General features: G+C 44.9%; 1 protein-coding gene across 2 annotated transcripts in view; it reads right to left on the bottom strand.

Moving 5' to 3' along the window:
• Positions 1-15,321, bottom strand: part of FAM13C (family with sequence similarity 13 member C) — a 153,036-nt gene extending 137,715 nt beyond the window's left edge. For both annotated transcript variants that reach the window (XM_045291628.1, XM_004701101.3), the window contains exons 1-3: positions 15,222-15,321; positions 4,922-4,978; positions 550-751 (exon numbers count right to left, since the gene is read on the bottom strand). In XM_045291628.1, coding sequence (XP_045147563.1) covers positions 550-751; positions 4,922-4,978; positions 15,222-15,283 — 321 coding nt within the window. In that variant the 5' untranslated portion in view covers positions 15,284-15,321. The remainder of the gene's footprint in view (positions 1-549; positions 752-4,921; positions 4,979-15,221) is intronic.
• Between the last annotated feature and the right edge of the window lie 45 nt (positions 15,322-15,366).

Genomic DNA, 15,366 nt, shown 5'->3' on the forward strand with positions numbered 1-15,366 from the left:
CCTTGTCAACGGTCTTCCTCTTCTTCACTGCTTTACCAGAGACGGGTCTCCCCTGATCACATGTCCAAAGTATTAATGTTCTAGCTAACAGCATGGTAGTTCTATGTAGCACTTTTACAAAACAATTTTGTGACTAGAATTCACATAATGTAAGAAATATGACATATCAGCAATTTATAGCACTTATCACATATTGCCTTATCATTAAAAACTGATAGTAACCCTTACTAAAGATTTGGTATTTTCTGGTACATGTGGAGATGGCGGTGAAGGGTCAACACCATGAGTGACCACACTGGGTGCCACCCACCGGAGGGACATCACTAGGACATGTGCACTTCCCGGGACCTCCATCACGTTTTAAAGAAACTGAATGATTAGCATGTCCCGAGCACTGGACGACGAAACAAGAGCACCCACAGTCTTCAGTGTGTGTGCACGCCCTTAATCCTCCCTGCAAAAGAACCCCCGCAGACCCCCTGCCAGCACTGTGGCCCAGCCTGAGAAGCACTCATCTTGGCTCAGGTGTAAAAAGCAAGAGGCCGCTACCTGGTTTTCTGTGTGGCTCCTCCCGCTGTCGGCTTTGAAGATGGACTTGGGCTTCCGGGACTTAAAGTTGCCCATGCTGGGTCGCAGCACGCCGTCCACCAGCAGGCTCGCCTCTACATGCTGCTGAGGCTCTCGGGAGGGCGGCGGGTGCTCTTCTAGGAGAGGCCCAGCGTCGGGGTAATTTTCCTTATTGTCTTCATCTCTAAAGCAGGAAAGTCCCCATTTAGAAAACACACACACGCACACATGGTGAATAAACTACTGCAGGAAAAGGAGGCCCGGGGTACCCATTGTGGCTGTACCTATGGGGGACCTGCGGCTATTTTTAGTGTAGACATGGAAGATTTTACAGGAAAAAGAGACTAGGACATGTGAATCTCATTTCTTTATACCCCTCCATATTTACTTCCAGTCTTTGCCAATGGAGATTTATGTAGATAGAGTTGTAGAATTGTGTATAGCTGGTTTTAATGACCAACTATATACATTTCCCATGTGTCAGGTTTCCCTCTCACAAGTGATAATGTAAGATATCCAGGATAGACACTGTCTTCTCAAATCTTAAGATTGAGCTCTGGTGGTGCTGAGCTCTGGTTAGCATTGAGTTGCTAGCCTCAAGGTCAGTAGTTCAAACCCAAGAGGGAGAAAAATAAGGCAGTCTGCTCGTTAAGAGATTTAGTCTCGGAAACCTGATGTAGGTTTGCTATGAGTCGGAGGTGACGGCAAGACAGTAGGTTTCTAATAAAGGCACAGATCCAGTGCTGTCATCTCAGTCGACAAACTCTCCTACCCCTGATCTTGATTCAAGGCATGTGTATTTAATTTAAGTACCATTCCTATTTATTTGTATAATGATTTGATATTTATATTAATTTATATAATATATATTTCTATAAATTTAAATAATCTCCATAACTTTCAGAGCCATTGAAAAGTGTTGTAATTATTGTTAGCTGCCATTAAGCTCATTACAACCACAGGCCCAACTCTGTTGACTATTGTGATTTGTTTTCACAGCTGATATTTTGGAATTAGGTACCCGGCCTTTCTTCTTAGTCTGTCTTAAAACCCATTGAACATCATAGCAACATGTCATACCAACAGATGGGCTGTGGCTATACATGAGAGGCATTGGCTTCCACAGGTGGAAGATGGAAATGCGACCACTGAACTACCACTGCCTCAATTTTCAAAGGTTAATAGGATTAGACTAAGCTTACTGGTCAGAGGCAGGCAAGCGGGACGCCCTTCACCTGGCAGGTCAGCAACTGAACCTACCCACATGATAGACTAATCAACCACTTAAGATCACATGGCAGCATTTACCCAAGGACAAAAGGTCAGAGGGTTAGGAATGAAGGGGGAACGGTAACAAGAAACACAGGAAGAAGGAATGATGATCCATTTTAGGGGCTGCAGCGGACAAGTGGAAACAAAATGCGTTATGAATTGTGGAATGCAAACCGATGATCTGCTCTGTCAACCTTCACCCAATTCACAGTATGACTTTTTTTAAAGTTTATTAGGGTTTATTTTAATTGGATGCTTGCTACCTGGTTAAAATTAAAAATACAAGGGCTAAATTTTAAACAACTAAACCATGTGGGTACTTGAGTAGGTGATTTTCTTTCCCTTAAAGGTAATATTATATATTTATATTATATATATTTGACTAATGAATTTAGAAACCACTATCAAACCATGAATTGGAAATGACACTATTTTGTTTGATGTGCATATCTTTCACTTCAAACAATTAATATTCATCTATGCACTCTATTTTCCTGTGCAAACAAAACAAAACAAAACCACTGCCTGAACAGTTGCCGGAATAGTCCTCATTCAAGGAGGATTCTAGAACATTAAAAGGAAAAAAGTGATTTCTCAAATCTAAGATGCTTTTTATAGGCATCTTTCCTAAAATAGTACCTGGAGGTTGTTTTTATATCATGTCTTCAAGGCGCCCCAAACTTTCTAAGTGTTATCTTATTCACCTTCTACACTTGGAAGATTAGAAAGTGAGGAATAAAGCAACGTCCTCCTATTACACAAATATAAAACCAGAATTTAAAAGTCACATTTAGAAATAAGTTTCAGTTCTATGGCTAGCTCCTCAGAATACTTACCAAAGGAGAACAGGATTATGAAATGTCTGCTACGACTGGCCTGCCGAGGCCATAACTGGAAGGGAACATGGGGTTCGGAGAAGAGCAAGAGCCCACGAAGGCCTCCCACTCCCTCCCTGTGTGCCCTGGGCCTCTTCACTTCCCCTCGCTCATGTCCACCCACCAAGGGCCCGCAAACCTGCCTTTCAGAGATCGCGTTGTCGCTGAACAGCCTATCACAGAAGGCCGGCCCCAACCCATCACCCAATCAATAGCTATTGTTGCTTTCATGTGGGGCTTCAGGCAGGTGGTTATTGGCAAAGAAAAAAACTAAGGCATCTTTTCTAGCCTCCCCAGTCCTCCAAGCTACATTCCAGACCACTGAGCAGGGCTTATCAACCCTGGGAAATTTGGTTTCTGTTTCTCGCTCCAGCTTCACATCTTACCAGCCAGCCAACTCAGAGTTCCTGCCATCCGGAAGCGATTGCTTCAGCTCTCTGCCCTCTGTAGCTTCTCCATACGATACTCTGGGCCTGATGGCCTCATTCCTCACGGGGATTTGCCTACCTACTAGTTGCCATCAAGTTAGCTCTGAAGAAGTGGTAACTCCAGGGGGGTCAGAGTAGAACTGTGCTCTATAGAGTTTAGAATGGCTGTGTGGTTTCGGATGCAAATCTCCAAGCCTTTTTCTGCCACGGTTCCTCTCCGGTAGACTCAACCCACTAATCTTTCAGCTAGCATTCAAGTCTGTTAACTGTTTATACCATCCAAGGACCCTTTCTTGGCCTTATACTCATGAATGAATAAACAAATAAATAAAGCCATGTGTAGTTTTCTTTAGAAAACCAACCCAGATGCCTCTCTGAGCTATTTGTCCTTCTGGGAAAATTCTTTTTACCTTTAACTTAATACCATTTACTACCCAGCCTGGTCCTTTTCTACATTCTTACCTATCTCCTCCTGTAATATGGATGCTGGGACCAAGGATTGGTATGTTTTTTCAAAATGTTTTCTGGCATACAGAGTAGGCTTGGGTTAATGTTTATTATCCAATAACTGGATTATGAGAGAGATCGATGTAAGTCCAAATTCTGCCTCATAGTGGCTGTTTTATCATAGATGACCTCTAATTCTCTGTGCCTCAGTTTCGCCGTCTACAGAATGAGGAGAGAAACATCAGCATCTTTTCCCTTAATGGGCTACGCCTGAAAGTACCTGGTATGAAGTAAATGATCAAGAACTGGTTAACTATGAAGGTTTTGCCACCATACCAAGATGAAGACCAGATTCCAGACATGCAAAACCATGTTTGGTAAATAAATCCAGAACTTCTCCCTTATGGACTATTATGTGATTATTTCAATGGACTTCAATTCAACAGGTATTTTATATATATATATATATATATATATATTATTTATTATATCTTTATTATCTATTAGGCCAACACTATTTGGAATACTAAAGGAGCCTGGTGGTGTGATATATAGTGTTACATGGATAACCATGAGGTTAATAGTTCGAAACCACTAGCCACTCCTCAGGAGTTAGAGTCTCAGAAACTCACAGAGATAGTTCTAACCCGGTCCTATAGGATCAGTATGAGTCGGAATCAACTCAATGGCAGTGGTCGAGATACTGGGTGCAAAGGGGGAAATCCAAAAACAGACAAGACAAAAATCTCCCTTGATAATAGATAAATTTAGTAGAAAAAAATGACATACTGGAATAAATAAATAAAATTCAAGGAGAGATTAAAGACACCAGATCCAGGTAGTTCCTGTCCTTAATAAACAAGAAGCAAGCAATGGTGGGTGCCTGGTCTTGGCACAAGGGACTCCATTTTGAATCCAGTACCTTCTTGGTTCTCAGAACTCACCTCTCATGGGCCTCCTTCACATCGGCCTCCCCTCCCGCTGAAAATCACCAGTTCTGAGAACCAGACAGCCCCGAGAAAGAATGTTCTTTGAAGATATGTTTACTTCACCTGCCCCGGTACCTATAGATAAGATTAACGACCACTTCCCTGCATTCCTTGAAGATGTGTTTATTCCACCCATCCCAGACCTATAGATAAGATTAATGAGCACTTCCCTTTGAAGCCCCTGTGTGCAGCTGTGCCTGCCACCAGGAGATATAAAAACTAGCTCAATACCTGAGTTGCTGAACCCGCCCGCAAGCTTCTCAATAAAGCCTGCTTCTAAAACTTTACCAATTGGATTTTTAATTCCATTTCGTGTCCCAAAAACCCTTACAGTGGGTTGTACCTGAGTCTGGAAAAATCAGTCTGGTCTTCATGTAGAGTGACTGCGTCTTCGTCGCACCTGAGGAGAAGGAACAATAACTGTGTCAGATCCTACTGTCGGCTGCGGCAGGAGCAGCAATCATCTAGAATGATCTTAACATGATAAACTGAAAACACGTGTCAATCCTCACTGCTGACTCCCAGACCAGCTTCCATCCCCAACAAGGCTGGTCGGTAGTAATCCGGACATTTGCCTCTCAGGTGAGTTTAAAAGCTCGTAACCAGAAATGACACCTCTTTTTTTTTTACCCTCCAGTGTTCTGTATCCCCAATGCTAACCAGACTTTCACCAGGACCTGCTGCTCCTGGTACTTAAAGGACGGCAGGCACCATGAGGAGTGAACCGATGCTGGTTCAAAAGAGCCTGCACCACAGGCCCTCTCCATTCTTCCTGCTTCTGCCCGTTCCAGGTCACACGGTTACAATTCGGCCGGCTCAGTAACCTCCAATTTGGCCTTCAGACATCCTTGAACAAGTCTTTTCATAAAAGTGTCCTTATCAACCTTATGAAAAGTTATTGACCCTTTTATGTTCACGACTCTCCAGTGCTATACACTGCCTAGAAGAAGCTGGAGTAAGCATTTCTTTGTTCCAAGTTTCAGCCATCTCACCCCACCCTACCCCACCCCAGACTGGAATGTTTTGGGTTTATTTTTTAGTCTTCAACTCTTCATCTTTGGGGACCAAGTCAGTCTCACAAACTCCATGATCTTTCCCAGACCAGTCAACGCCCACCTGCCTGATCCATCGTTTAACGCATAAATGTTTACTCATTCTGACACCTTAATATTTATATGCTGCTCCAGTGGCCCAGATGGTGAAGTGGCCTACACATGGCGATGCTAACCACAGATCCATGGTTCAATCCCACTAGCTGCTCCCCGGCTATCTTCTGAGGCTGTTTACTCCTATGGGGATTTAAAGTCTCAGAAACCAAAGGGGGCAGTTCTACCCTAGCCTATGGGGTCTCTAAGAATCAGAATTGACACAATGTCGAGGAGTGTGGTTGGGGTTGAGTAGAATACTGCCTCTGGGTGTTACTTAATTGCTTTGCCCTTCTGAAATCTTTTTAATTGGTTGTTAGTTCTATGGGAAAAAATAACTGTCATTTCCTTTTCCTAGTGCATTAGAGATTACATTTTGAGCGCCAGGTTGGCAGAAAACTGCAGGTTACAATCAGAACCCTAAATCCATTGTTGAGTCTCCACAGATTCAGTTCTTTCTGACCATTAATGGGCAATGTGAATAACTTTGCCATCAGACAGCGTGTTTAAATGTGGATTCCTACCCTTCCCCCGCCCCAGACAGACCAGCGGGGTGCAGCCTAGCCCCCTGGGGGCTTGCCTAGCTTTGCCCCTTTCGGAAACTTAGGCACTGGATTCGACCAGTCATGGGTCCAAGGGCCTTAGACCCACTCTGCTAGTTTTCTATCTGTAATAGGGTGTTTATCCCAATCGAGGGTTTTGTTTTGTTTTTCCCCAATTCTATAGTCCCCCCTGCAACTGTGATGGCCGGATCTGCTGCTGATCTTCACGGCGGTCCCCTTTGGGCTCCGAGTCCTTTTGGAGTGGCCCTGTCTCTATGCCTCCTACGACACCATTCTGGCATCACACCAAGGGTTGCCTCAGCTGGATGATTTGTCGTTGTCCTGGTTAAGACTCAGCAAATGTGTCTCTAAATTATCTTTTATTTGGGCGCCTTTTCCTCCTTAGATCACCAGGCACCCCAGCCTAGTGCTTAGCACAGAGCGGACAATACTCACAGCATTAACGCTGGCTCTCAGCAGGCCTCGTCCGGAAGATGATGTAATAGCAATCCATTCTGAATTGTTAGCGAGTTGGGCACTGTGGCTGTGCTGCCTAAATTTTTTAAGGGGTAACATTGACCACGTTGGGTTTTTTTGTTGTTTTGTTTTGTTTTTTTCCAATCCTTGGTAGGCAGACCCTTTGGCAAAAAGGTTATGTTGTTGCTATATGTAGTCAAGTAGATTTCTACTCATAGTGACCCAGTAGGACAGAGGACTGCCCACAGGGCTTCCAAGACTGGAGTCTTTAGGGAAGCCGCCCTGGTAGTGCAGTGCTTAAGTGCCCCGCTGCTAACCTAAGGGTCGGAGGTTCAAATACATCAGTCCCACTCAAGGAGAAAGTTGTAACAGGTGGCTTCTACCTGCTGCTGCTATGGGGTTGCTATGAGACACAGTCTACTGGATGGCAATGGGTTTGGGTGTGTTTTTCCCCACTGAGCAGCTGATGGGTTTAACCCACCAATCTTTCTGTTAGTAACCAGGCTAACCAAAATCCTAGTGCCAGCAAGTCGATTGTGATTCACAGTTGCCATAATGTAGGGTTTCTGGGTGTCTTTATGGGAGCAGAAGCCTCACTGTGCTCCTTCAAGGAGCAACTGGTGGGTTTGAACAGCTGACCTTGCTGTTAGCAGCCCCTCGCCTAACCCACAGCACCACAAGAACTCCTTAGCAACCAAGCTAGCAAGGCCAAATTTCTGTTCATTTTATTAAACTTGCTTTTTCTGTACTTCTCTTGTACAAGTTGACAAGCAGTTCGGAGACCTAACTCTACACCTTGCATTGAAAGGACACCAAGTGGGAACAGACTCAGATCTCTCAATGTATGGAGATTCCATAATAGACTGAAAATTCAATAACAAATAGCCTGCATACGTATTTTTTTGCTGGTATTGAGGTATAATTTCCCCACAGAACAAATCCATGATAACTCCAGTCCTCTCTTCTTCTGATCCCTTTTAAATGATGGTTTTGTAATGAATTAGACAAAGGCCACTTACAGACTAACCCTCTCAAACTGCTGAAAAATCTTGTTCCCACTGGCAGTTAAAAACTTTGGCCAGCTTAGAAAAGTATGTCTCTTAACCAAATGAACTAGATTTCCAAGCTCTGTCATGATTTTGTCTTGCCCATACCCACCCTGACCATAATGCGAAAAACAACCATTCAATGAATAAGCATGGCTTTGTTCTCCCCTCAAGCCATTTCCTTTGATAGACTTTTGGGGCTTTGTCATGAAAATAAAAATGTTTCCCAACAGAAGCCACCTAACACAGTCACAGTATCAGTGAAGAACAGACATCTACACTTGGTATTTTCAAAGAACTCAACTAGAGGTTCAACACTGGAGTTCGACAATACCTATTGTTTGGGAATTTGGCAAGAACTTCTTTCTGAGCCCTTATTTGATTTATTAATCTTTGTCCTCAAAGTACAATTAGTTAAAATGGAAACTTGGCACCGCAACATAAAAAGTCACAGAGGCTTTTTGAAGTGGAAGATGGACCTTCATTTGTTGATCCAATTTTAAGAGCTTATGAAAAACTCCAGTCGCCACTCAAGAAAACACAAATCCAAGCCCACAGATGCAGCAGCTGAAGTAGACCTCCCCACCATCTGACATGGCACGTGCATGGGAGTTCTTCTCAGTGTGATTTTCATTTACTTGGATGAAGATCTTCAAGTGCCAGTCAATTTCGCAGTCTCCCTCTGGAAGCTCTGGAGTTCCTGGGTGTTAGCACACTGGGATTGCTACACAAAGTCAGTACTTGAGTCCACCCAGGGGAACATCATAAGAAAGGACTGGTAACCTATTTCTGGGGGGGAAAAAACAGCCCTTGAAAATCCTTTTAGAGTGTATACTAGTAGAGTGTATACTATGACACAGATGGGGATCACAAGGAGTGAACATGTATCTATCTGGTGGAAGACTGTTCAATGGAATGTTTGCCCAGGGGCCACCTGTCCATGAATGACCCTAGCCCAATTATAAAATGGGATTCAAGAGTGGGGACCCATTGCCAAGTGTTCCTCCTCCTGGGAGAAGAGCAGCACAAAGTAAAAGCCCAGATGACCAGAGCCTGGCATCCTCTTCCTACATCACAGCATCCACAGCAACTTAAACACCAGTCACCTCAAGATCTCCCTAAGAGACTGTGAACACCTGGCCTCATCAAGAGCAGTGCTTTCAAACTGTAGATTGTGACCTGACCATGAGTTCTAAAACTGACTGAATGCAACCTTTCTTTCATTCTAGAAATTCTTAGTATAATAAGGGTTCAGTGTTTTTTAATAGTATTTAAATTACGTAGGTCTATGTGCTGGATTGCAATACATTTTTCTTATTGTTTGTGACAATAAAACATGAAAGTCACCTTTATTTTGTAATTCTTCTCAACTAGACTTTAAGCTGCAGAGTTAAAAGTCTTCGGGTTGCCCAGAGATGCAGAAGGAACTAACTGATCCTTGAGACCATTTTGCGTGAAATGCTCAGAGTTGGTACTTTATTCCCTATTTGAACTTTGCTCCCTGTGTCAACCAAAAACAAAAAACGTGCATGACTACTGACTAGGAGAAAGTTGTCTGCAGAGCACATGTCCAATACAGAAAAAATCCTTAAAACTTAACAATAAATAGATTTTTTAGAAACCTCATTTAAAAAGAGGGCAAAGGATCTCAAACGACACCTCACCAAATGAGCTACACAGGTGATGAACAGGCATATGGAAAGATGCTCAGATGCCATTGAACCGAAGCCAAACCTGCTTCCATCACGCTGACCCTGAGAGAGACCCTATACGGCAGAGAAGAACTGCTTCATCAGGGTTCCTGGATGCAACTATGGACAACAGTAAGCTGATTCCTTAAACAAATGCAAATAGAAACACAATACAACCCAGCAAGCTCTCTACTTGGTATATGCCCCAAAGAAATAGAGAACAATACACAAACAGATGTATGCACACACATGTTTATCACAGCACTACTCTATCCACAATAGCAAAAAGATGGAAACAAACAAAATGCCTGTCTGTGGAGAAATGGAAAAACTCTGTACATGCATATAATGGAATATTATGCATCCCTGAAAAAAAATAATGATGCAGCTGTCAAACACCTCTTGCCATGGGAAATTTTGGAAGACATTATGCTCGGCAAAGTTAGTAATTTCATGAAGACAAATGCTGTATAAGACCACTATTATAAAAAAAATAAATATAAGAAGGAGAATGGTTTTCACACCAGGAGACGCATCCTTTGAAGGCAATCGGGAGGTTTGGGAAGGGAGGAGGGGGCAGGGAAGGAAGGGCCACATACTCCAGGAGCACTCTGGAAAGCTGTCAATGTTCTACTTCTTGGTGGTGACCTGGGTATTTACTTTCTAAAAGTGAATTGAGCCACCTTGTTCCAAGGTTATATTTTTCATCAGAGCAGAATGCCATCTCTCTCTCTCCTGAAGACCGACTGGTGGGTTGGAACCGTGACTTTTCAGATAGCAGCTAAGGTCTTAACGCGCTGCCACCAGGCTTCCTTGGTGTGTCATTAGGACACTGCACATCAAAACCTACAGAACAAAGGGAAAACAGAAACGCACTGCCAGGCTCATAGTGACCCTGGAGGGCAGGGCAGACCTGCGCCTTGTGGGCCTCCGATGCTACAAATCTCGAGGGGCGCAGAAAGCCTCATCTTTCTCTCTTGGATCGGCTGGTGGGTTCAGAGCACCAACCTTGCTGTAAGCAGCCCAACTTAAAATTCAAAACACTACCATTATCAACTTCTGAAGAGGCCGTGAAGAAAAGGGAATCTCCACTCACTGCTGCCAAGTGTTCAAAATGGTTCAACCACTTTGGTGAATTTCTGACAAAGCTAAAGTGGTAGGTTTACCATACGATCCCGCAACTTCTCCATCTAAGTGTTTACTCAAAGACATTGAAAACTTGTGTCCCCCAAGAACCTGCCCACAAATGCTTTTAGCAGCCTCATTCATCATTTTCCCAACCTAAGTGAACAACCAAGCCAGGCTATATGAACAAATGGCATTCTCCAGCAACAAAAAGAAAAAAGTATCAAAGTCTAGAAACACGTGGAAGACACTGGAATGCACATGGCTAAGTCAAAGAAGCTTGTCAAAAAAAAAAACTATGTCAAGATAGTAAAAACAAACTATTAAGACCATAAGAATTCACTGAGTTCTAGTGGCTCGGGGAAGGGAGACAAGGATCTAAAACTATCCTGTATGATATGAAATTGTTATACTGGGTAATGGATACTATGCATTCACCCAAACCTGCATCACTGTACAACATGAAGAGTCAACCTTTCATTAATATCACCCCCCACTCTCTATAAGAAAACAACAACTCACTGTCACGGATTCAATTCCGACTCACAGCCACCCTATATAATCTTTCTGAGGCTGCACATCTCTACAGGAGCAAACTAACCGATCTTTTCCCGCAGAGTGGCTGGTAGCTATGAACCCCTGACCTAGTGGTCAGCAGGCCAACGGTTACCTGACAACGCTATCAGGGCTCCTTTATGAAAGGATATCAATATTTGTTCATCAATTTCACATGAGCACAGGAGAAACTGTATGCGGAGGAATGGGGGTGTTGGGTTCCCTGTGCAGTTTCTTTTTTCTCTAAACCTAAAACTGCTCTAAAAATAAAATGTGTTCAAAAAATAAAGAACCACCCAGATAGCACCTCACAGCTCACCTGCTCGCATCCCAGCCTGGGCTGGGGAGCTGCCGTCTCAGTCTCACCCGGGAGTCTAAGGCATGAAACAGTGAAAGCCCTGTCACTTCTGCTCCATCACCCTCCACCCAGAAGCGCAGGAACTAGATGGCCTCTTCAGGCTGTCTTCCCGGCGTCTCCCAGACAACAAACCCAAACCTCACTGCCAGCACTTCTATTCTGATTCATAGCGGCCCAATCGAACAGGGTGGTTGCTGAGCCTGTAAGTCTTCATGGGAAAGAGTAGGAACCCCTAACTTTCCCCCAAGGAGCAGCTGATGGTTTCGGATGCTAACCTTGTCGTTAGCGGCAAGCGCATAACCACTAGGCCGCGGACACAGCGTTCATAAACTGAGAACCGCGTGTTTCTTAGAATAGCCACGAGGAGAGACGTGCCAAAGTTGGAGTAAGAAAGGGGCCTCAGATTTCTTATTAGATGAAATGTCCATGGTCAGCGCCAGAAGGGAGCCTTGGTTCTCCACGCAGTGCCATGTTCTCTGGAGACAAAATTGCACAACTACTGACTCCTGTCGGTTTTTCAAGCATGGCCCCCAAACCACCTGCATAGCGTGGCCTGGAGTTCTCCCCACTAGCCCCTCCCCTCTGCCCCAGTTCAACTCATGGAGGGTCGAAACCAGAAATGTGAGTTTGTAAAGGAGACGCACACTAACCAGTGCTCTTTTAAACAGTATGATATTGGGTACAAGGGTTCCAATGTGAACAGTGATGGTTCCGGCGGAGGACTCTGGCCTTTCATGCAGCATTCCAACAATTCCCGAAATGGCTGTTGTTTCAGTGCCATGGAGTTGCTGACTCATATCGACCCTTTTACACATACCACCCAAAGGGGCCTGCGCCTCCTTCTCACTTGTTTTATGTGTGCGCCCCTGCTTGCAGCCACTATGTCAATCCATCTCACCCAGGCTCTTGCTCTGTTTGGATGGCTCTCCGCTTTACAGAGCATGATGTGCTTCTCCAGGGGCTGGCAATGAAAGCCCTTTGGATCACAATGGTCCGATGTGCAACAGATCATGAGAATGGCAGAGGACTGATCAGTGTTTACTTCGGCAGTACAGGACTGTGGGGGGAGGAGTGGGCCACCTCAAAGGCAGCCAAGGACAACACAGCCTGCCTCCGACACAATCGCGCATGCTGACCTTCCACTGGGGAGAAAGCCTGGGAAACTCTTTTTCACAAGTTCCCCCTCCCTAAACCCTGGCTGATTTTGATGAGGCTTTAGGAAAGCCCCTGCTTTGGGGGATAACTAGTCAGAATTAATTTTGTGCCAGGCTTCATTGAAACTAGCAGGGTGGCCAGGACAACATAGGAAAAGACCCTAGAAAAAGAATAGATGAAAGGGTGCTGTGGGTCCTGAAGGAAAGGTCAAGGCCATTTCAATCTTGGAAGAATCTGGATAGAAAAAGAAATCACATTGGCCCCGACTGCAGACAATGCCAGGCCTGGGGAAAAACCCGAGATGTGAAGACAAACTATCCTTGAATCCCTTCCAACCCTACCTTCCCTCTGACCCTTCTAAGACCCTCAGCTGGCCAAGCGGATCTCTGCTAGGTAAAAGTATCTGATAGAATAGTTCGTATTAAAGTACTCATGACAACTTGAATCCACCTCCCAGGAACATTTTTTAAATTTCCATTTTAATAAGGGTCACCACTTAATCCAAAATAAATCATCTCTCAGTGGAATTTCAGGCACTGAAGGAAATAAGTGGGTGATGTGAGGAGTGGGAGAGGGGCAGGAAGGAAGATGAAGTTTTCTTGTCTGCAAAATACATAGAAGAAACTCTCTCCTCTTGACCCCAGGGTCCCATCCAAACATTTCCTGAGCCCCTGGGAAGGCTGTCTGTCAATATAGGGCACTCTGACACTGCTAGCCATTAGGACACATCCAGCGGTCCCAGAGAAAAGGGCTCCTGTGAGCCAGCGGAGGAGACAACTAGACAATGACTAATTTTAAGTGACTCTGGTCCATGCTGGGTTACACACCAGAGCGTTTGGGTTGTTTCTGATCATTCTTGTACCGTAACCGCTTAGCGGTATTCCAATTGTCCCTCGGTGCTTTCAAAAAGAAATCATTGTCACTGTTCTGAAACTAAGAACCTGGTCCTATGTAATCAGGACCAGCGACAAGGTACGTGCCTCTCTCCAGAATTTAACTGTAAAATGTTTTGTTTAGTTTGTAAATTGCCCAGGCCCATCTGGAAGTGTCTCCATTTTGAAGCGGCCGAGCCTGTGGCCGACTAGGGGGATTCAGCCACACAGCGCTTCTGACAGTCAGGCCTGGAAAGCACCCGGTGCTTGCCAGCAGCGTGAAGGGCGGAGGCCACTACCTGAGCCCCAGAACCAGGAAGTCAAGGCTCCACCTTTGGCCTACACACCCTCGCAAGCATCCTTCCTCTGCTCTCGGGCTTTCAGGAAAGTGAAGGGGCTGCACAGGTTACCAAGCCATCTCATTGGCAGGATGTGGGCTCCCGAGGAAGGTTTCACAGCGCATCTTCTCACGTCAGCCCTGCCTTCTGTCAAAGGGAATTCAAAGCTGGATCCTCAGAGAGGAGTGTATCCAATCACAGAAGCCAAACAAAGTGGGAAGCAAAGTGCTGGGGAGCTTGGGTTCCTAGGGTTCCTACCCCGCCATCACCAAGGGGTTGGGACAGCAGTAGAGCTGGGAACTCGAATTAGACTAACTTATTTCCCTGCTTTGCAGCTTCAGCAAGCAGCTCCCAAGTTACCTGGGCTTTCTATAGCAAACACATCAGTTTTAATATACACAACACAGCTGAGTACAAAAACTGACACATCCATTTTTTCCCCCTGAAAAGTTGTTTACAGTGACTCTCACAAAAAGATCCCAGAAGGTAAGCCTCATGAGTTAATGTGGCGAAAAACTACCGTCGCACCTGTATCACACACATATATTACATATAAATTACACATGGTAACAAAATGTAATGTATGGTACTTGTAGAACACACTAAGAAAGGGTGATGTGAATTAAACTCCTAAACTGTAAATATCTGTGTTAAAATGCTGTGCCTGTTGCCCTGGGTAAAACACTACCCTCCTTCATTCTACATTCAAATAGTGTCAGCTGCTCTAATCAACAGTTATTATCATAAGACCAAATGAATCATTACTCTGATAGCCAGATCTTTGAGGTCGGAAGATAAAAATGACAATGGGCAGGCAAGAAAAGCACTTGGCTGTGTCTTACCCTCTCCCACCCCATCCCCACCCCCCCAAAATCTGGAGACAGCAAAGGGTGAGAATAAGTTTAGCTTGTTTATCACCTGCCGGCACTCAGCTCAAGTAATGTCACACCCATTTCCTATTTGCTGTAAATGTATACCGCACGCACTCCACGAAAACTGACGCCAGCGTCGGCGAAATACAGCCAAGCATCCTTTCGGACCTGTCAAATAGATTTTTGTTTTTTAATATCTTCACTCCAAGAGCTCAGCTCTAGGAGCATTCGGCTCTCGAATGCCTTCCGTTTGTTTTCATTTCTCTCCCGCAGCTGCTACAAGGCTGCTTTCAATTCGTCAAGAGTCCTGGGCCCATCAGTCAAGCAAGTCCAGCTTGCTCGGAGACAATGCATGGGATCAACGGGGAGAGAGGCTGGCGACGGTGGCAGACACCTGCAAGAGAGTTGCTGCCTGCCAGAGAAAAGGCATGCACGCGAGTCTTATTTTCATGGCAAGAATGACTTACTCGGTCCCGGCGCTGCTGCCGAAGGAATGCTCCTGAAGGCTGAAACAGAAACAAGAAAACATCAGCCACGTCCGGCCGGGGAGCCGTCTCCCTGGTGGCGCGCCGGGAGTCAGAGCACACGCACAGCCATGGCATTGCCCGGCGG

The sequence above is a fragment of the Echinops telfairi genome, unplaced genomic scaffold, assembly GCF_000313985.2.
Source record: "Echinops telfairi isolate 266 unplaced genomic scaffold, ASM31398v2 ScPeMD7_70;HRSCAF=299, whole genome shotgun sequence".
NCBI lineage: Eukaryota > Metazoa > Chordata > Mammalia > Afrosoricida > Tenrecidae > Echinops > Echinops telfairi.